Raw genomic sequence first — 21,990 nt, 5'->3', positions numbered from 1 at the left:
CAAAGGAAAAGTCAGAAAAAACTAGAAGGCTGGTCTAAATTGACCATTTATTGCCGTCTTTCTGATAATGTGTGTCTTAAACAGAGCTTCCGAACCTTCCTAATGCTGGATCACATGGCCTGGGACATCTTTAAAGTCACCTTTACGGGGGGAGGGTCATGCTGAAGGTCTTGAAAGCTGTTCAGCGGAGCACGGGAAAACGAAAACTTATTCACGCCTGGCTTCGCTTTTTCTGAAGACGGAAAAGCAAAGATCTTCCTTATATAGCCTATACGTTTATCAGTTAAGCCGCTGGAACCCTTCACACTAGTAGTTTTGGATTTCGTTAACCTTATTTGCTTAACTTCAAAACTCAGTCAGTAGGCACCTCAGCTGGGCACTCCGTGGGGGAATAAAGCAGATGCCCAATGCCAGTGTTTCTATACCCTCGTCCTGAGCATCTGGGACATAAAAGACCTGTCTGGAAAACACTTTAACACGACGTTAATTTTTACTTATTTTTTTTTTTACTTGTTTTAACGTTTTATTTTATCGCTAAGATTGTTGTGGGCGCAATCCTGTTTTAGCTCCTGTCTTTACCACCTTCCTCTTTCGTCATAATTTATTAGTCTACGTCACGCAACACAAACACAAAAAACCGACATTTTTAAAGAACCATCAGTTTTATTTCCTTGTTCCCCCTCATTTCCTTACAGAATATTATAGGCTAATCTTGGTCACTTTAAGAAGAGAAAAAAACACCATGACAATTCTGAGTTAATCTCAGATCTCCTCAAACCGTTTGGTCAACGTTCGGTTTTGTAAGGCGTACGACACGAAACACAAAATACGCTGGGCATGAAAAATTACGAAACTAATTTTAAAACATAATTAATCAACATAAGCATGAAACACTGTGCTTTTCCTGTAGGTGTAATCTGAAGGGAATTTGGGCGACTTGTTTGCTTAAAAAGAAACATTTGTGAAATAAGTAGTTCACTGTCTCTCACATACATGTGCATTGCCCGCACTGGGAACTCGAAAGTCTTTTCCTACTATTTACTGTTATATTAACTGCACCAATAAGGGTTTGATGTTCTAAGACTGCATTGTCTACTGAATACTTTAAGTAATGCATATGAGGATGGCTGAAGTTCAGTCTACTGAGGTATCGTTTTCCCTAATGATACACTTCTGGTCCGCTATAGGGGCCTGTTAGGTACGTGCCGGCAAATTCAGGCTGCCTGAGTTTGTAGCACATTGTCAGTAAATGTACAGGCCTGTTAAAATATTACATACCGTGGCTTGAAAAATACCAGTAGTGCATACTGACTTACACCTTCCAGCCCACACCGGGTAATCTTTGGTGCTTTAAAAAAAGCTCTGCAGTGAAAATTTGTTCCCATGTTACAAAAAGAAAAGAAGGCTTACTTTCCACAACGAAATGAACAAAACTGAACAGCACTGTCAGTAATTCAGCTGTGTAAAGAACTCAGCATTAATCAGTAATTTTCCATCTGGTCCCTCACTTTCCTTAGCTGGTGGATTCTACAGAATCTGACTGAAAGGTTCTATACCCAGAGGAAATGGAGACTGAGCTCATAAAACTGTTTAGGCTTCCCTTGCTGTCCGACTGTGTGTGATGGTCCTCCACCAACCAGCCAGTTCTGGGTCTCTGGGAGGACTGGTCTCCTGCCCATGATGTTTGATTGGTGTGGATCAGTCTGGATGAGCGTGCTCCATCACGGTGCCCATCACAGCCCCTCCCGGGGCTACGGGGTCCGGGGCTCTGCCCCGTGTGCCTGCTGTTGGAGCCACTGGGGGCTTCTGTGGGGCGACGTAGGGCCTGGGGCTCACGTTCAAAGTCAGTAAGGGCAAAGTGGGCACCCTGCGAAGTACGTTGCCTGCGTGTTTCAGGTACCAGGGACAGTGCTGAGGCATGCCGAGGGCTCCCCCTAGGGGTGGGCACTGGTGTCTCATCGATGAAGCTCACCACTTCATCCCTACTAAAACAATTGAGGTCCTCTTGTCGGGCTTCACCCCATGGTGACGGTGGCCTGCTGGGGCGCCCAGCATCCTCTGAAGCTTGCCTGGCATGTCGCGGCGCCCGCTCTTTCTGTGGCGACGCCAGGCTGCGCCGGCGCCGGTCCTGCAGGGGCACGCTGTAACGCGGCAACGACATCACGTCCTCAGCGGAGCCCCAGCGGTGAAGGTATGGTGGGAGATGGCCAGTGGTCCATACGTCACTTTCGTCATGAGAGTATCTTCGTGTAGGAGGGACCTGACACATACGCACATGCACATGCATGCATGAGGAGAACACAAGAGATGGAGAAAGTGTGTCAGAGTGCTATACTTCACTAAATATCTTGAATATTACAAAAAATCCTGAAATATGAAATCTCTGAAACCTCTGAAATCTTTGAAACAAGAGTTAGACCATGCTTTCAGAAATAGCATCTAAGGAATACTGATCTATTATTTTAATTCTCAGTATTTATACTGGGTAACTGGCAACAGATTAATTCACTGTTTTGTTAGAGGTGTGAATAAGCTAAATTTCATTGTTATATTCCCAACAAATCCAGATCCATTGGGAAAAGTGCTCCACAGCCAGAGACGTCTCATCTTTTTCCCTGGCCGTCTTGTAAGCGTTAATGGAACATTTAAGATGTTTTCTTTCCAGCGCATTTTTCTGGCATTTCAGCCTCCCCTACAGGGCAACACATTAACCCAGAGAACACAGCACAGCTAAGCACAGGGTCAATCCTGCAGGGGGGATACTCACATTCCACACTGTTCTGAGGACTGGGTAGGAGAGACACACATAGTCAGCTTACATATACAGTTCATATGTCTGCAGCACACTCAGTGTGAACCTGGCTGGGAACACTTAAGAGGACCCTACAGTGATGAATGTTAGTCTTGAGTGGTTGATGTTGTGTTTTTTTTGTAAAATGGGATTGATTTGATTCACCTGTGACCTCAAGACTGTTCCATATTTCCAAATTAATGGAACTGAAGTCACGGCCATGACTACAATGACCACAGTGTGGTTTAAAGAACGGTGTCACGGTCCATCTTCCTTTGGTTTGGTTCGCATGACTCTCAATGCGCAAAATTTGAAAAATAGAAAGAACAGAAATTCAGTGGAAACTGCACTAATTTTTGTAAATTCAAGACCAACGTTCAATTCAGCTTGGGATCCTAAAGAGAGACAGAAAAACAGAGAGCACGCGATGGCACGTGATGCATGGTGTCGCTGTTCACTATATGGCCAGCAGAGGGCAGCAAAGCATTGGCCTCGTGAGCGATGGTAACAATGAGTCATAATTGCGAATTGCACAGAACACCGGTTTCCCTGAACCAGCAAGTAACGTTCCTTCAGTAACAGCTGTCAGCACAGCAAGAAGTGTGGAAAAATGCTGTTGGGGCCATAACAAAGCACAGTTCATATGCCACCAATACTGCGATGTGTTAGTAACTGTCTATTGTCAGGCTACATTAAAACAAGTGTATACAGATTTTTGTGATCACAGATCACATTTCTATAGGTTTACAAATCCAGTTAATCGAGTCTTTCCGAAGTTTCCCTAGACCATGTAGTTCCTTATGTAAAGGATGTTGCATCCAAACACAAGATTAGGTAGGTGATTAGGTTATCCACATGTGGATCACCTATGGTGAGGTAATGTTGTCCATCTTCTGGAAGATGAGTAACTAATATGAATATGATTAAAAATATCACTATCCTGCATAAGTCAGGACAAGAAAGGACAGCATTCAAAACTGGAAATTCTATTAATAAGCGTGGTCAACGTGCACAATATAGTCAAAGTAACGAAAATTGAAAGCTATAGCTGGTATTCAGTTTTGATTCCAAGTATGTGTTCTGTATATTTGGTAGCTACTTTATTTCAGTCTTGTGCAATTCACGTCACACCACAGGGGGCGCCGTTAGACAATGTGCTGGAAAGGCAGCTTCAGAAAACATGGCCCAGGTGAGTAATAAAGGAGTACAAGGCAGCAACGCTCCATGTGGCTGCTTGGTGTCGGGATGGGAAAGGAGCTACGTTTACGTTATGGGTCATGGTGACTCAGTGGGTCACACTATTACCTCAAGCTCGCTTGGGTTTCAGGTTCGAATCCCACCTCCATCTTCCGTGTATGAAGTTTACATGTTTCCTCCCACAATTCACAGATCACCTGGTGGCTCGAACTTACTCATAGAGTATGATGTACATATGCTTTGTCATAGACAGGCGTACCATCAAGGGTATGCCTCAGTCTTTGGTCCTATGTTGACTGGGATAAGCCTTAGCCAATTTTGGTGGACATTAATCATCAAGAACAGGAGAACTGTACTCAAGCAGAACCTGAAGGAGTACTGAAGTGTCTCAAGGCCCCAATGCTTGAGAATAGATATTTGGCTGAGTAGTATTGAATGTAGCACCCTGCCTGTGACTGATAGAACACATGCAGGTCACATGACCAGTGGGAAGGAGACACCTAAGGACCGGAGCTGGAGATGCCTTGAACTGATCCCTTAAGACATGATGAGTGGATCTCTGATCATAGATCGGGCCTCCATGTTCAGTCCTCAAGAGCTCAGGTTTGGCAGAGTTGAATTGGGCTGTGGGATTACAGCAATGGGACCGACCTGGCCATTCAGCTTTGACAACCTCTCAGAGGGGATCTGCGCTCATATTTGTCTGAAAATGAGGCTTATGATTAATTTAGGGGCCAATACCGCAGCTGATAATAGAGTGGAACCAGAACCTGAGGACTGTTGAAAGACCTGATCCAGAACTCAGAAGGTTAAAAGACCAGCATTTCACAGTTCTATTGCCGTCAGGCTTTCATGTCAGACACAACACGGATGCCAAAGCCCTGCAGCTTCGATTTGGGGACAGAAGCATAAATTTGACGGCGAATCTGTGCATTTCTACAAATCGAACGCTTGCCTCACATAACATAACTGTTATCAGTTAAAAGTCGATTAACCGCATTTTCCAAGCATTTTAACGGTGGGTGTGTTTTTGCTTAAAGTTCATGCTTTGGCTGAAGAAGCACTTGGTTTTCAACAGTCCAGTCTAAAGCTGCCCACCAGGTGGGGGCCCAGCACGCTGGATAAATTTCAGGGCCACTTTGGCACGTGGATGATACTTGGCGTCAATGAAAAGAGGGAATCTGCGGGGTTTTTGAAAATGAAAATGAAGTCAAAGTAAATATACCTGCAGATAATGCATTTTATCCTCCTGTGGTTCTCTCAGTGGGTAACCCCTTTCTAAGGCTGCGATTTTGTACTTGGCAATATGGTCTAGTGTCATGTCATCGGCAGTGGGGCTATAGTCATATGGTCTGTCATATATTATGTGCGGATGAATTCCTCCATCCTGGCTGTTTTCTGCAAATGCAGAAAAACATACAAATCAGAATTGAAAAAACAAATCTAATCGAACATAGATAGACAGACAGACGTATAGAAAAACAATACAGTCCGCGATTTCCTCCCTTTAACTGTATTTTATATTCAAAATGAATGTCATTCTACATTATCGAAATTACTGTGTCGTAAGTCTGATGCTGACAATTGAGTTACTTTCAGAATCAAAGCAGTCAGGATTTTGTCTTATCCTGGTGGCAGAAAATCGTGACTTCAGAAAATACCTAAAATTGAAACGCAATGGGTTCCTAAATGTTTAAGCATTTTAACGTGGCGGTCATTCCATGTAAAGCTTGTCTCTGATGTAAGAGGCAACTGAAGCGTAAAATGCTTTTCTTGATGTTCGGTGAGCTGCTGCAAGATGGATGGTGATGTTAGCACCTGCTGAAGCAGACGGGCATGCAAGTTTAAAAAGCGGATTTGCAAGGTTGAAACAACCTAGATACATACAACTGAGCTGGTTTATACAAGGCACTCCCTCTGGAAGCAGGCAAGGAAGTAACTCGATTAACAGGGAAACGTCACAGAAGAACAGGAAACATCGCTGTCATCATATGTGAACATGAACCAATAGCTGGCATGAGGAGCCAACAAAAGGGTCAAAGGTCGTCAGTAGAGACCAATGAGGTAAAAGAGACACGTGGATTGTCAACTTTATGTACAGAATGGACGTGCCACTAAAGGTTTATGTACAGGTAAGAAGTTTCTAGAATATATCTGTGTTCACACTGGATTCTGATCTCAGAAACATCTGCTGGTACCTTTATGACTCAACAGTAGGCAGCAGGTATCAAGGCTGAAGATCAGTTGATACAGAACAAAGCATCTCGCCATACTCTCAGTGAAACCACACAAGCCAAGCAGCCTAGACAAGTGAGTTTGGATGTGAGGAACACGGTGGAGCTCCATGGAAAATATGTTCCTGATGTGTGAGACTTTCTCGGCCTTGGGCATCAGGTTTGTAAGAAGGTCAATGCGAAAAATACTGTGAATGTACTAGTGCAGTGTTTACCAATCCGGTCCTCGGGGACCCACAGTCGGTCCATGTTTTTGTGGTATGTTCCTTAGCAGTGCACATTTTTGCTTGGGAGCTGGGAGGGAGCAAAAACATGGACTGCACTAGTGTATCCCGTTTCACTCACTTCACACAGAGTCTGCATCAAGTCAGGCCCTGTGCTACAGGGTCATGGGCAGAGATTCAGTTGAGTCGGCGTGAGCCGCTCACCGTCCTCCACGTCATCGTTGGACATGACAGCCACACACTTCTCCCACACGGTCTTGGCGTCGGCACGGTAGCGATCGCAGGCCCACAGGAACACGGGCAGCAGAGCGGACTGGGCGATGGAGCACCAGAGCACGCAAAGCACCATCCAGTTATAGGAGCGGTCAAACCGCAGGCTGGTGAAGCTCACCACCTGAGCAGGTGGACATGAAGAACCAGGAAGAAACATTATTCCTACCCGACTGTACAGCAGAGGTGGCCACTCTTATCCAAAGAGGGCCATTGTGTTTGTGGGTTTTTGCTGCAACTCTAATTACTAATTATGAATGAATGTTACATTTATATAGCGCTTTTTAAGACACCCGAAGCGCTTTACAGAATCAATGGGAATGAGGGTGGTATGGCTAATTAGAGGAGTCATTGGCTGAGGAGTCCTCACACCTGGGTTTGAACACCTAAAAGTTATCCCAAAAACCTGGATGCACATTGACCACTGGCCACTGCTGCTGTACAGAATATCTTAACCCTAAGCTAACAGCAAACCAGCATTCATCAGTCAGTACAGTAGGTAAAGGCTGCCTGTCGAAATGCCCAAAGAGCACCTCTGTTGTATCCTTGAGAGGGTAATTGAGGCATTTCCCTTTGGTAAAGATGTTCTGAGCAGGAAAGTCAAATCTTTAAGCAGTATCAGAGGGTAGAGCAGAGCCTGCCCTGTGCTCTATCCAGAATTTGAGGGAAGGCCTTCCTGAGATTGATCCATTTGTGCTGCTGTCAACAGGAAGGGTCAAACCAAGAAACCTGAATGTTAAGCTCTTCTATGAAAATAGCTACTTAGAAAGTAGGAAATGCAGTGTCATCTAAGAGTGTCTCTGAGGTCCATCCTGCCTGGCTGACTCAGTATGACGTTTTGAAATCCAGAGGTGCACATTTTGAGAAGCAACCGACCTGCATGCATATATATTCCAGTTGACCACCTAATCCATGTCAGGGAGATACTTCAGGTTTTACAGACTACTTTAAAACTGAAAAGCTCCTGTGTTTGGCTAATTAGTTCAGTTCTTCTTTTGCTTTTACTGGTTTGATACCTTGATTGAAAGCCTCATCCAGCTGTTTCACATTAACATTAGTGACACATGCATTATTGTAGGAGACTGACCAATCAGCACACAGCAAGAACTCAGTGCAAAAGTGAAATCCAGGTCTTTTTAATTGAAATGGTAGTTTACAAACCCCATTCTAGCTCATAATCCATACTGATATGGATTAGATGGTCACCCTATTTCCAGTACCAGAGTCGTGGAAATATCAGAATCTCATGCATTATCTTACTACAAAAGAAGCCTAGGGAAGGGGCTGGAGGAGACACACCAGAATGGGGAAGCCGGTGAGGAGGTCGTAGATGAACACGATGCCGCTGATCAGGTAGGTGATCTGCAGAGAGGTCTTCACAGGCTCCGAGCCGTCGATGGAGGAGCGTCGCTTGCCCTGGGCGTCCTCCACCACGATGGTGGGCACGTTGAACTTGTTCTTGTCTGCCTTGCGGCCCGCCCGCGTGGAGAAGGTGTGGAAGAGCGCGATGGCGATGCACACGACTCCCATGGCCACACCGCCGCCCACCAGCAGCAGGAAGCAGACGCCGAAGCCCAGGCCGATCTCCGTGACGATGAAGCGGCAGTCCTGCATGTAGAAGCGCTCGGTGGTGTCGTGCCAACCCACAGCGGGCAGCGCAGACAGGATGAAGGACACCATCCAGATGGCCATCACCGTGTGAACGGCCTGCTTCTTGGTGTTGCTCAGCCTGTGGGACAATGGGAGTGAGGAAGGGAGAGAGACATGGGAGGAGAGACAGAATGGGGGAGTGAGGGAGAGAGAGAGACACGGGAGGAGAGAGACAGAATGGGGGAGTGAGGGAGAGAGAGAGACACGGGAGGAGAGACAGAATGGGGGAGTGAGGGAGAGAGAGAGACATGGGAGGAGAGACAGAATGGGGGAGTGAGGGAGAGAGAGAGACACGGGAGGAGAGACAGAATGGGGGAGTGAGGGAGAGAGAGAGACATGGGAGGAGAGACAGAATGGGGGAGTGAGGGAGAGAGGGAGACACGGGAGGAGAGACAGAATGGGGGAGTGAGGGAGAGAGAGAGACATGGGAGGAGAGACAGAATGGGGGAGTGAGGGAGAGAGAGACAGGAAAGGAGAGAGACAGAATGGGGGAGTGAGGGAGAGAGAGAGACATGGGAGGAGAGAGACAGAATGGGGGAGTGAGGGAGAGAGAGAGACAGGGAAGGAGAGAGACAGAATGGGGGAGTGTGAGCGAAACAGAAGGGGAGAGGCAGGGAAGGAAAGAAACAGAAGGGAAGGAGAAAATGAGACAGAAAGAGAGGGACTCAGCAGGCAGGAGGCTTTCAAGAACTGATGAGCCCTCAGCTGTAAAGTGAAAAGGCTGCAGTATGAAGATTAATAACACAAAGGCCACTTCTTCATACCCGGCCTATGCACCATCTCATTGACTCATCGACAGAAAAATATCCATCCATCCATCCATCCAGGGTCATGGGGGTCCAGAGCCCATTATGTGTGCTATATGTATCACACATGACCACATACCTTCTGCATAAATGGCAGCCAAATGTAGTTCATTGTTAGTAAATGTATCAATTTCCATATGGGTTTTGAGTCTTGATTTCGACAGCCTGCGTTTACCAGTCCCATTCAGTGCTGTCACCTATGTCAGCTGAATCATTCTGCAAATTCTCCTATCCACATGAACCCACTCATAGTTGCCATCCACGACAAGGCATACATACTCTTTTCCTGCCCCTGTCCCACCCAAAGTAACTGCCACCAGCAACTGAGGCTGACATCCTACGATGCGTGTACTAGGATGTCGAGGCTTGGCCGTCAAGGGGGCGGTCCCCTAAACACAGGCTAAAATCAACACCTGGAAATAAGGTAAGGTCAACGTGGCACATCCTGGAATCCTAATTAGAGGCGTCTGTTATTCATCACCGACACATGAGCTTACGTTTCATTGTGACTTATTTTTCATAGTGGAGGCCGCAGGTTATTTTTGGAGGGTCCCTGGAGGTCCACGACACCCCTGGAAGCCCCGATCTGGCCATCAAAGATCACCCAGGCAGAATAATCTTTCCCTCGACCCCCTTATGGAGCTCCATCTGCGTGAGTTTCAGTATTGGGGGCTCGCCAGGGCCCCCTAGTGGCCGTCTGGTGTCACCATCCCCGCGGAGAACATGCCTGTCGCTGGCCAGCGCCTTTCCCTGGAACACCAGGGTTTCCCGAAATGCCCAGAGAATAGACAGAGGCGGCTGGGGGGGGGGGGGGGGGGAGCATTGACGTCACAATAGACCCTGAGGAACACATCGCGAATCCCATCAGACAGAAGCCTCCTCCCCCATGAAGATAGATGTGGGAATGATTTCTATTCATTATTTATGCCTGGTGTGATGACACACTCCCCTGTTCGGAACTGAGAGGAGAGTAATGCTCAGAATCAAGGTTAAATATGGACTCATATATTTTTAAGTATTTTTAAAAATGTAACCTCCAAATTTAGTAATTAGCCAAAGTAGTAAAATATGTAAAACACAAGGCAGATGAGCACCCAGAGCCCTTAGGATCAGTTTGTCTGATAATAATCATCGCTGAAATGGTTATGTCTGGATGTTTGGGAATATGATATTTGAATGGAGACAGACTGAAGCGGGAGATACTGTATATGGTATCAAGACAGGAAGTGATGCGGGACATTAGATGCTTCAGTCACTGTTCTTCACATACCTCAAGAAGGACATTGCTGCCTTAGAAAAGGTGCAACGAAGAGCTACGAGAATGATTCCTGGTCTTAGAGGAATGTCTTACGAGGAGAGGTTAGCGGAACTGAATCTGTTCAGCCTTGAGCAAAGGAGACTAAGGGGGGATATGATTCAGGTCTATAAGATTCTAACGGGTCTGGATGCTGTTCAGCCAAATGACTATTTCAATATTAGTCTAAATACTAGAACTCGTGGCCATAAGTGGAAATTAGCGGGAGAACATTTTAAAACAAATTTGAGGAAGCACTTCTTTACACAGCGTGTAGTCAGAGTATGGAATAGTCTTCCTGCTATTGTAGTGGAAGCTAAAACCATGGGTTCCTTTAAATCAGAGCTAGATAAGATTTTAACAACTCTGAGCTATTAGCTAAGTTCTCCCCAAACGAGCTTGATGGGCCGAATGGCCTCCTCTCGTTTGTAAATTTCTTCTTATGTTCTTCTTCCACATCCTCCCTGTCCTGCTGCATGTGTCATCCTCTCCTGCCCCCCCCCCCCACCAATCCCCTTCCCTTTTCCTGCACTGTCCCTTCCCTAATACTCCACTTTTACCCCTTTTCCAAGAACACGGTGCCTAAGGCTTTCCACTGGCAATCAACTATTGCTTCGCCTGGGAACCAGAGAATTGCCGGTCTGCAACTGCAAGCCTGTGATGTCAGCGCGTCGGAAGGGGTTACAGTGCGCTGTAAACTTCAGCAGAGCCGCTTTTATTTACAGTGTTTGATGTTTTGTTTAATTTTAGCGTTTGCTGAACACATGCAGAAAGTAGAATCTGGGGAAAGCAGGCCACATTCATAGTATGAAACAAATTATTAACAAATTTAAAAAACTAAAAAAGACGTTTTAAACATGCCCCATTGATTTGTATTCATTGCAGCAGCCCTTCAAAGTGCGATTGCAACTAGTTTCTCTTCAGGTACACGCAATTAAAAATTGGTGCTTGCTCTTCCAAGTTTATGTTCGAGATGGTGATATATGTAATTAAATGACTCTGATGAAACTGAAGTTTTGGATGAACTGCATGTGATTGAGGAATCACTTCAATCAATGGCTTGATCAATCTTCTGAACGACTGCTAAATCTACACAGCAACTTGATCACACTTGATCACGGCGAGCAGGATACCAGCAGTCACCCTTACCTGTAGTTGACGGGCCACCGCACCATCCACATGCGGTGGTAGGAGAGGGAGGTGACGGAGAAGCAGGTGACCAGGGTGAGTGTGTAGAAGGTGGAGACGAAGACCTTGCAGAGCCCTTCGTTCCACTCGTAGGTGGAGTAGTGGCGTCGCAGCTGGATGACGGAGTACATGGTGACGGGGATGCCCATGTTGAGGATGTGGGTACCGGCCAGCGTGCAGAGCAGGAACTCCAGGGGCTTCCACTTCTTCTGCTTGGCGCTGACGCTCAGGATGGCCCAGGCGTTGGCCAAGATAGACACCCCCGCACAGGCCAGCCAAGCCAGCACGTTGCTGTCGACGACCTCATCCTTCATGACGGCGCACGGCGATGGGAACAAGCAGAGCGGGCGGAGCGGCGGGAGCGAGGGGCTGGATGGGGCATCCTACTGTGCTGGGCGGTCCGTCCTCAAGGGCCCGGCCAAGAGTCTGGGGGTCATGTCGGCCGTGGAACGAGGTGGGGGCGGAGTCCTGGAAAGAGCAGCAGAAATCAGACATATGTGCATAGCTAGGAGCCATTTTGAATAGTGAAGCTGGAACAAAGTGGGTTTCAAGGGTCACAACTTGGGGGCGTGTCTGTGAGAAAGAGTGACACAGAATAAAGGCTGCGGGTACAAGGAGTAACAACACACCGTCATTAAGAGCTGTGACAGATTGTGAGAAACTAAACGATAGTTAATCATCTGGTTTTATTTATTAGCAGAGAGTTTTGTCCAAATGGATTCACATTTGCGAAAGCTGGGCCAGCCAGTCCCCAGGTGAAGGGCTTGATGCTAAAGTCACTCGACCAAACACAGGATTTGACCTGATGTCCTACCAGGGTCTTAACCTTCTGAGCCACACACTAGATTACACTACGATGAGTCAAAGTCTTTCATTACCTTTTAAAATGACTGACGGATTCAAATCATTTTCAGCACTCCAGCTAATAATTCAGAAATTATTATTAGAATTACAGTATCCTTGCTGGAAACATGTATATATATATATATCCCCATCCAAATACCCCTGCCACTAGGAAGCAAAATTAACTATCTAAATTAGGGCAACATTTTAGTTGACATGAACAGGTTCCAAAAGGTTCTTTAATCATCCCATCCAAAACAGCATTTGCTCTGCCAGTTTAACATGGTATAATTCAAATATACAAATACAACCTTTAAATAAAATCCAAATCAATAAATTAATCCGAATCAGCAGTGGCTGATTAAACTCTGGAATCAATTATCAGGATCATCTGGATTGTACTCTGACCATAAACGACATGACTCACACCTGCATACCTCCAGTCTGGATAGCAAAACAAATGCAGATTGTTTTGTGCGAATGCATTAAAAAGGATCTGAATTGATTTGAATTAAACTAGAACGACTGACACCTTTGGGGCTCATTAGCACTGTGCTATGACTTCTATTCCGACTCAGCGACTATATTCAGTGACATTAACATTCATAACAATGCTACTCGAGCCAATCACACAAATATCAGAAGGATTTTGACCCAACAAGCGACTGCAGCGTTAGAAACCGGAACAAACGCAGCCACTAAAGGCTTCTGTAATAAGCGATGGTCCAAAGACAGCCTGTAGTATCCAGCCAAAGTAGCGGCAGCATCTCTGAAAAGCTGCAGGTCATCTGCCCACGTTGGGTTTCTCTGGACTGCATGTAATATTCATGCCTTTGGTGGCTTTTTGAAGTCAGAGTTGTCACACAAAACAAGACTGTGATGGGGAAACGGCAGACTTAATGTGGGGGATCCCTTTAAGTCGACGTCATACGGATCATAGGAGTTAAAGAGCGCCATGGGAGGAAAGTCTGCATTTTGCAGTGAGTCATTCAGTGTTAAAAGAACCTCTGATATATTAAAAATGCTAATTGTTCTTAGACTTCTCACCGTGAAATATATGACCCCTAAAAAAAGACTTGGCCATAATTTATGACAAAAATGTGTGGTTACATCTTGTGACCCGTCACCGTAGCGATGCCCGCACGCCACATCCAAATGCAGTGCACATCCGAACGGAACTCATTAACGGCCCCACTGGTGATTTACACCACAGGCCGTGATCCCTGGGGCTGGATCATCATTTCACGTGGTAGAGTCACAGCGAAATGTCAGTGTGCAGGCTGAAGGTCACTCGCTTGACTAAGGTGGATTTGGATGAGTGTGAACACTGCTGTGGTCGTCCTGCTTTGTACCCTGCAGGACCTCCAGTGAGTGTACATGAAGTTTAAGATCCATGGAAAAATTTTATGTATAAATATAGACATACAAGATACATGCATTTTTGAATGGATAATTATGGTTGCTCTGGGTCAGTAAAGGGTTACATGCCAGGGGTTTAAAGCAGTGTTTCCTCTCAGTTCCTAGCCAATCAGGAACACCGAATACCTGGTATAGGTGCACTGGGAGCAGAGGAAGCAAAAACGTGGACTGTCCGGGGTTCCCCGAGGACTGGGTTGGGAAACACTGCTTTAGAGTCTGAATCTGGACTGTGGCAGAGACGACTGACAGCTGAAGGGTGAGGTTTCAATCCCCAAATGACCACTACGCTGCAGCCATCCTACCATACTCTCCATTGCTCGCAGGCCCGATCAGAGGTGGACATATCAGATCTAGAAAGTAAAAATCCAGATTTTGTTTCAGTCAACCATTTGAGTATAAAGAGTCTCAGTCACTCAGCTGGTTGACTGAAATAAAATCTAGGTCTGGATTTTTACTTTCTGGACGTGAAATCTCCACCTCTGAACCTGATGCCAATTATGGCTTAAAGTAGGACATCTGGGTTCAAACTGTGGATCATGGGGTGAGAGGAGAGACAAACTCCAATAAGATTGGCCAAATAAGGAGCACCAACCTAACAACCAACCAAAACTCGCACCTAATGTAATTAAATGCCACATGAAGTGCTACACAGGCACAAAACCCATTTGGACCTGCAGAAAATGGTGAGATGGTTCAGACAGAAACATGTTCTTATTTACAAAATTTCACCACTCATTCGTTTCCCAGAATCAGACATCTGACAAGAAGCTACAGAGATCCTGAAGTCCATCCCACAATTCATAAGAACCTGACCACCTCACCAAGACTAAAGCCCTCTATACTGCCTCTTTCCGGGTACAGCCCCCGCATTAATTGCATCACCACTGCACCAACCCCTAGGATGAGGACTGCTGACGGACTCGCTGGAAGCCCAGTTCTCCATTTCTTCTGAAGTTTGGTCAAGCTCATACCCAAGAAGGACAAGCAGGGCGGGAGGTATCCTGGGGCCCAGAGCTGGGAGGGGGCCCTCGAGCTGGGAGGGGGCCCTTGAGCTGGTCCCATTACATAGTACATTGCAGCAACAAATCTGCTTTATTTATGTATTCTGTTAATATAATAATAATATAATAACATATTATAATTATTTATTCTGAAAATAATGGTCATGTGTTGATATTATAAATGTACACTTCACAGTATAATAAAGGTAATAAATATTACCATGGGAGGGGGAGTTGAAGGGCCCCCGGAGTACCTAGAATCTCCTGTGCTCATCCCCGACTGCACTCCAGGAAGAAGAAAATGGAGTTTCCCCTCCTCTGTTACCATATAAACATAAACACGCCGCCACATCACCTCTGTTCATAGTGAGCTGCAGCTCCACAGCCTTTGTGACTGACGCCCCAGATGTCCTGAACCGTGAGAGAGCCTCCTTACCCATGCCGGCAGCGTGGCTTTCTCTGGGCATGCTGGGCCTTTACTCTCTTGCTCTCCCGGAACAGCAACGTTGGCATGATGGGCTGGGAAAGTACAGCTGCAGGTAGCCAGTGCAACGTCCACATCCTTGAACACTGTTTCGGCAGTTGGCGAACCACATCACGCAGTTCTGCTATACTACCTACTTTGGCCATGTACCCGAGGGCCGAAAGGTTTGGTCTGAGAGGTGGGCTGCCTACTGCTGGGCATGAACAACGTAAGCTCTGCTGTACCCGCATTCTCCCAGTGCTCCTGCTATACTACAGCAACGATTCTGCTCCAAAACCGAGAATTAACGCTGCCCTGGCCAAAAGAGAGGAGGCTTCCAACCGCAATTAGAACCACAGACGACAGTCACCTGTCAACCTAGGTTGTGAACGAGCTGTCTAATTCGGTCCCATCCCTAATCCTCCATATCAGGCTCGCAATAACAGCCCCAGCTGGTTCGTGCTTGGAAAGGCTCTCTGGCAGCTAAAAGGAAGACTCACTTGTACATCACTTTGAGCAAATGTCTGCTAAATAACAAATATAATGCAATATAACATTTAGGTGTTATTCTATATTTTAAAATGATCTTGCCAGCCCAGAACCCCATGAACGTTACAGATGGCCCAGCATTACCAAGGTCTGCTTCTCAACATCTGTCATCTTCTGCGTTTTTGTTTACATGGCAATTTTACACCAGGGAAGCCACACAAGGAGTGTGCGTGTGTGTGTGTGTGTGTGTGTCTGGATTATGTTTATATTACATGTATAAAAACCTGTTATTTTGACCATTTTCAGGTCCCCAGAATGATCTATGAATGCAATCAAAAAAACTAAAAATGCTAAAACTAAGTCTTATATTTTGTTTGGTTACTTATGGTTAAGGTTAGAGCTGGGTAGCGGTTAAGGGTGTCATACTGGAATGAGAGTTTTCCCCATAGAAATGAATGGAGAGGCACCACAAAGATATAATTACAAACCTGTATGTGTGTGTGTGTGTGTGTGTGCACGTGCACGTGCGCAGACAAGCTTTCCTTAATCTCACAGTTTTGTGATGGCATAGTTTACACACACGACTCTGAAATCACTAGAGGAAACAATGGACACAAAAGTTGACAGTGGTCTATGAAATTCATCAAAAGCCGTCACTGGATGCCCTGGTTTTTTTTGGAATAATCAGCTGGCCTATAATGGTGGTTTTTAAAAGAGGGGGAGTGATTTGTGCAGGAAGAAACACCTTTGTCCAAATTTGATTACAACCATGGGGAACATGGTAAAACTTCAGAGAACACCATCATTACCATGTTTCCAAAAATCCCAGCTTGTCCATGTCTGGAACATCTGGTAATGTTTACACATCTTAACTCCATAGACCCAGGGTTGCCAGCTCTCACGCATCTGGGGTGACACTCACACTTTCAGGCTTTCATGCTCACGCAAGACATCATACGGCAAATCTATATTATTCCATTATAAACCCAAATTTAGCTATATCAAAAGCATTGAGGTAGTCTGCAAGCCCTACAGACTATTTACAAGGTAATAAAACTGTTACATACATGTAAATGCATGTGCATATGTGTGCAGACTTGCATGCTAGCCAGTGGCAACCTTGTAGATCGAATACAGAATGCGTTGTTAGGTGCACTAGAAATGATGTAGACACTTGTACTACTGCATCGTCTTGCCACTGCTGTGAGGAACGTGAACACTTAAAAAGTGACACTTTAAAATTGAATAAGTAAGTTAGAAAGTACACAGTATAAGGGTAGGTCCAATGCCTTGCCTGAGGGTTTCACACATCTACATTAAATATTTCTCCTTAAAAAAGATACACTAATTACAGTAATTTATGCCCAGAACAATAAATGAAGGAAACTTAATTCGCCGGTTACTGCAATTTAAAAAGCTGAAAATATGCTTAATGATGTTAAGCGTTCCCAAAGCACAACCTTCAAGTCAGTACAACACCCCACACAAAAAGTTTGGTTGATAGCAGTGTAATAGATGAGAAAATGTTTTTCTTCATTTGAAGACTGATCTAACACATCAACCAGTTCTGCAACTTTTGCTTTACAACTAACAATGCTAGTCATAATAAACAAGCTTTGAAAGGAGAAAAAAAACCTGGGAGACGCGGTCTGCTGGCTCTGGAATGCCGTAAGTAATTTCCAGTAATTCAGGCCTGTACGGTAAATGGCATTCAAAGATCTGCGCTAAAATAAAGAGTCCCATTGGGGATCACTTAGCAGTATTATATGCATCGGACGGATTTCATCTATGCCCAGGGAAAGCTAACCGTGCTGTGCACTGACGCTCCAAATCCTCAACTTGAATCCTCTCATTTTACAACGACGTAAGATCATGAGGATTCGACTTTGGATCTTTAGGGCTCCGCTTCCCACCAGAAGCTGTTTCGCTCTCAGAGTACATTTCTAAGATACAGCTTCCTCATTACACGGGAACAGCTGTGAGGTCAATCCATCACCTTGCAGTATTTCTTCTGCTAAAAATCAGGAAAATCGCCAGGCTTGTGTTTTAAGAACTGAATAAACGTATGTACGACCCATTCTTTATTTCCAAAAGTTTATCAGAAACATTTCTTCTACATTGTAAACATGTTAAATTTTATTTTCTGCTGTTTGCTTTGCGTGAATAAACGGAAAAGCTCTGTATAACAGTCTAATTCTAAAACTTTTATGATACCGAATGGCTTTTTAAATAACGAACACCATAGCAGCTTTTTTGTTAGAAATGACCGACTCGGTATTCGGTACAGTTATCGGTTTCTCAACAACAGCCTACAGTATTGCTTATTGGTAATTAACGTGAAAGCCATCAAGCACTCCCTCCCTGACACACACATATACCGTAACGCCGTCTTAACACCACCCATTCCCGAACCCTCGAGCGCATTTTCCGTGGCGTAGCCCTGGGCAAAGCCGTAGGACGCTCCGCTTGAATCTTGGGTCACACCGCGCTCCTCCCTAACACATATACTGTTAACGGGGCGCAGAACATCCCAGTAACACTGAAAACGACATATTTGCAGCGGATCCTGCACGACGCACTTACAAGTCAGAAGATAAAAAGTATTCTTAGGGAACGGAAAACGACGGTTTCCCTGACGTATGAATATAGGCGTTTAGGGCGCATTTTAGACCGCTTTACGTACATTAACCCGTTACGTTTCGTGTTTATTTCTTGCAAATACAACAGTTTGCGACACGGCAGCGTCGCCTATTTTTTTCAAATGGAAAAAATTAACAAGAATTTATGATCATTACAATCCACTACACATCCAACCCGGGGTAGCTACTGCCCCAGGCACAGATCTGAGATCGCCATACCCTCACCAACTCATAACACTTAAAAAAGGAGTAATTCGAGGGAATAAATCGCGAAACTGACCGTAGATCAACCACACTGGACAAGTTTAATTCAATTCTACACATCCATTGATGATGTGGGAGGATTAAGGGCAGATGGGGGTACGACCTAAGACCAGGGTGACCTAATAGTTCAGCTTCAAGATGAAAACGGTCCTCAGATTTGTAATTCCCATATAGGGCGATGAAGATGGTTTAAATAAATCCAAAGCCTATAATTTATTAATGCAAGCACCAGAGGACATTGATATGTGTCCGTATAAACCCAATTAAGGATTTAGATTTTGAGTCACCTGTGGCAATGCATCGGGCCCAATTATTGAAAATCACTGTGAATATAATATTTAAATACCGCTGCGCTGGGTTGCGCTGTGTCTGACAAATTTTTTTTTTTTTTTTGACAATTTTTCGTCATTATTCTACATTAGAGCAGTAATGACAGTCCACCATTTACCTGTAAACTAGGTACAGAGCGTGTCGGCCAGATGTGCTGAGGGTGTCATAAGCTGTGCACGACGAAGCAGTTCACGAAAATGCTCAGTGCAGTTTTTAAAGAAAACCCAAGTTTTTGTTTCCAACAGTGACCCACACAGATTTGTCAAAAACAGCTAGCAGTCTTACCTTTCCATCAGAATCAAGAAGAATCAAGTTTCCCCCTCTATAAAAACCCACCGGCTGCTGTCTGACCTTGTACTCGAAGTATAACTAATATCTCTTCGGTAATATATCGCTAAATGCGCATAACCATTAAAAAAAGAGTTACATCTCCTTGTTGAGGATATTCACTCAAGATGACGATTTCCGTATTTCGTGTAAAAATGTAAAAATCTTTTAAAATCCACAACAGCTGTGTGTCACATCCATCCAGAGTAAGAGATCAGAGCCGCCTGAAGAACAAAAAGCGGACGCGCAGCCTCGAAACGGCGCCGGCCGCGACTCGCTCTTCGGTTCAAAGCTGCGGAGCGCAGGGAGCGTCTCTCCTCCTTTTTCTCGCAAATAAAAAAAGATCAATTAGGATATATGTGGACGTATTTGCATGTTCACAAATAACGCAGGGCAAAGGGAATACATCTTTAATTTCACCTGCAGCTCAGAAACAAAGGCATTTGCAGCGTGCAGATGGAGCAGACGCTGCAGCTGCGGCGGCCAGCGCTGAACTGGAGGGGGTGTCTCTCGCTTGGTTCTGATCCTACGCGTTTGTTCTGTCCCTTCGCGTTGACGGCGACTGGAAACGTTTCACATTAACGAAATTTCATTCATGCATCCAAGGCAGCGGATAGAGAACGACACTGGACACCAGCCGGGTCTATACTCTTATTTACAGCGGAATTTGAGCTGTTTAACAATTTCATTATTCCGAGATAGGAGTACATAGAATTACAGCTTATAAACAAGGGTATGGCTGCCATGTGAAAAAAAATATTCTATTTTATTTCAGATTAAACGCTATGCACTTAATATGTTGTTCAGGTTTGTGGTCTCATGATGTGCAAAGGTTTCAGCATCAAAGAGATCAAACCTGTTAAGTAAAGGCGGTTGCACCCGATGGCTTGGAAGTATCGGTTCGCCTGGAACGAGCCGGGTTTTTGGGTGAAGCCAGCACGTCTCTCTGCCGATCCGGAGGCATGTATTCCATTGCTATCGTTCAGCTTCTCACTTTGGTAATTTTATTACTGTTTGTGTTATTATGTGCTGACCAAACTGTTTCCCCCAAAGTCCCCTGCTTTATGAATGAATGGATGGTTTCTAGACGCTAAGCGAGGCGTATAGAATCATGAATATTTCAGTGTAAAAATGTGAAATGTTATTAGGATTTTTATTTTTGGTGGAATTATTTTGCGCAATCACAGTGAAATGGAGTCCATCCGATGGGGACACAGATAAAATATGAATGAACATAGAAAATATCAGATGCTGAATATTTACTCACTCCAAGACAACGATGCAGCTGCACTATATGTGTCCGCATAAATCTCTATTCTGAGAGGAGAGACAAACAAGAGGTTAAAAAATGGAAACAAACACACAGCCTCCAACTTCATATTAGTGGCCTATATTATAGTACTTCTACGTAAAGGCAGAGCAGATAATCTGAAAAGACAAATCATCATCATCATTATTATTATTATTATAATAACAGAGGTGTAACAGATGCTAATGTGGCAGGGAAATGGTTGCGTTGCAGTACCCAGTCTATTTCAGGTCAGTGTTTATGTACTGAGCAGGAATTTAAGCTGCCAGAAAATAGCGTTTCTTTTCCCTCGGTATCCTTGGTGATTTGTGGGATTAGCCCAGAAAATCCACCAAACCCGCTCGCCACACTCTAACGAGGCAGTTAAAGAATGCAGTGCAGAGTTTCTGGGTGTCCGTGATGCTATACATATCACATCTATAAAGAAAATTATTACAGGCCTGTGATCTTTTTGATTATCGATTGTGTCACTAAAATGTTTTGTTATGATTGGGGGTGGGGGTTCTAAGTAAAAGCTACAAATAAAGTTTAGTCCCTGTCCTGGAATAAAATAAAGGTCTATACTGAGATTTCCCGCCGTTGTTTTTCAGTGTTATTACAGTGTTCTTTAAATGTCACTGGATGCAGTGTGACGAGACTGGCCCATGCTTTAATGAATATACATCCTTGGTTACTGGAAAATTTTGCTAAATTGTGTAACTGTGCAAACTAGTAACTGATTTAGAAATGTTTCAGTCAACTTAATTCGAAATCTATATGCAGTAATCTGAGCTGTTATATTTTCTTTGTTATGTTTTTTTAACATTTCACGTCGCTGGACGTTCCTCAAAATTTTAAATTATTGTCATATGACACGTTAAATAGCCATAGGCATCCACTGTTTAAGATAGCATTTACAGTGTTCTTTTTGCATTCCGGAGGTGGTTGAATGACCATGCTGTTATGTGACATTATCCTGGGTTGCCATGTAGAACAGAACTATCTATTAATTAGGGTGGATTTATTATCGCTGCAATTAATGAGGAATAACATTTTATTACTTTCATTTCATTGTGATTGGTTGCCCTCATTGCAGAGCAACAAATTAGCATTGTTCTGACAAGGAAGAGACCAATTAGACAGACTGTCTGGGGAAAGCAGCTTCATTGTCTTCTTGGGCAGCCTACCTGGCAGCAAGAGCCACATGGTTTTGTCAAACAGGCGCTTAGACACTGAAAAAAGAGCATCGTCCTTACCGATGCCTGGAAGGAGA

General features: G+C 44.7%; 1 protein-coding gene across 5 annotated transcripts; it reads right to left on the bottom strand.

Moving 5' to 3' along the window:
• Window positions 1-643: 643 nt before the first annotated feature.
• On the bottom strand, window positions 644-20,211 carry LOC111857100 (probable G-protein coupled receptor 153). Of its 5 annotated transcripts, none has more exons than XM_023837614.2 (7): window positions 19,388-20,054; window positions 11,616-12,122; window positions 8,016-8,445; window positions 6,651-6,840; window positions 5,876-5,905; window positions 2,768-2,787; window positions 644-2,260 (listed from the first exon to the last, which is right to left on the bottom strand). In XM_023837614.2, exons 2-7 carry the CDS (start codon window positions 11,966-11,968, stop codon window positions 1,514-1,516), a joined length of 1,770 nt encoding a protein of 589 aa, XP_023693382.2. In that variant the 5' UTR covers window positions 11,969-12,122; window positions 19,388-20,054; the 3' UTR covers window positions 644-1,513. The 5 variants fall into 5 exon arrangements, with proteins under 5 accessions (XP_023693382.2, XP_023693381.2, XP_072571287.1 ...); XM_072715188.1 differs by lacking the exon at window positions 5,876-5,905 and adding an exon at window positions 5,214-5,386 and having other exon boundaries at window positions 2,022-2,260; window positions 19,388-20,211; XM_023837613.2 differs by lacking the exons at window positions 2,768-2,787; window positions 5,876-5,905 and adding an exon at window positions 5,214-5,386 and having other exon boundaries at window positions 19,388-20,055.
• Window positions 20,212-21,990: the final 1,779 nt, after the last annotated feature.

The sequence above is a fragment of the Paramormyrops kingsleyae genome, chromosome 8 (assembly GCF_048594095.1).
Source record: "Paramormyrops kingsleyae isolate MSU_618 chromosome 8, PKINGS_0.4, whole genome shotgun sequence".
NCBI classification, from domain to species: Eukaryota; Metazoa; Chordata; class Actinopteri; order Osteoglossiformes; family Mormyridae; genus Paramormyrops; species Paramormyrops kingsleyae.
This window is presented reverse-complemented; position numbering and strand designations above follow the sequence as displayed.

Bases quoted from the DNA above. Each gene is read 5' to 3' on its own strand.
- LOC111857100 (XM_023837613.2), bottom strand. From the start codon at position 11,968: ATGAAGGATGAGGTCGTCGACAGCAACGTGCTGGCTTGGCTGGCCTGT. The intron at 6,841-8,015 runs GTGTGTCTCCTC...CCACCTGCTCAG, and splicing joins TCACCGGCTTCCCCATTCTG to GTGGTGAGCTTCACCAGCCT. The intron at 5,387-6,650 runs GTGAGCGGCTCA...CTGCATTTGCAG, and splicing joins CAACGATGACGTGGAGGACG to AAAACAGCCAGGATGGAGGA.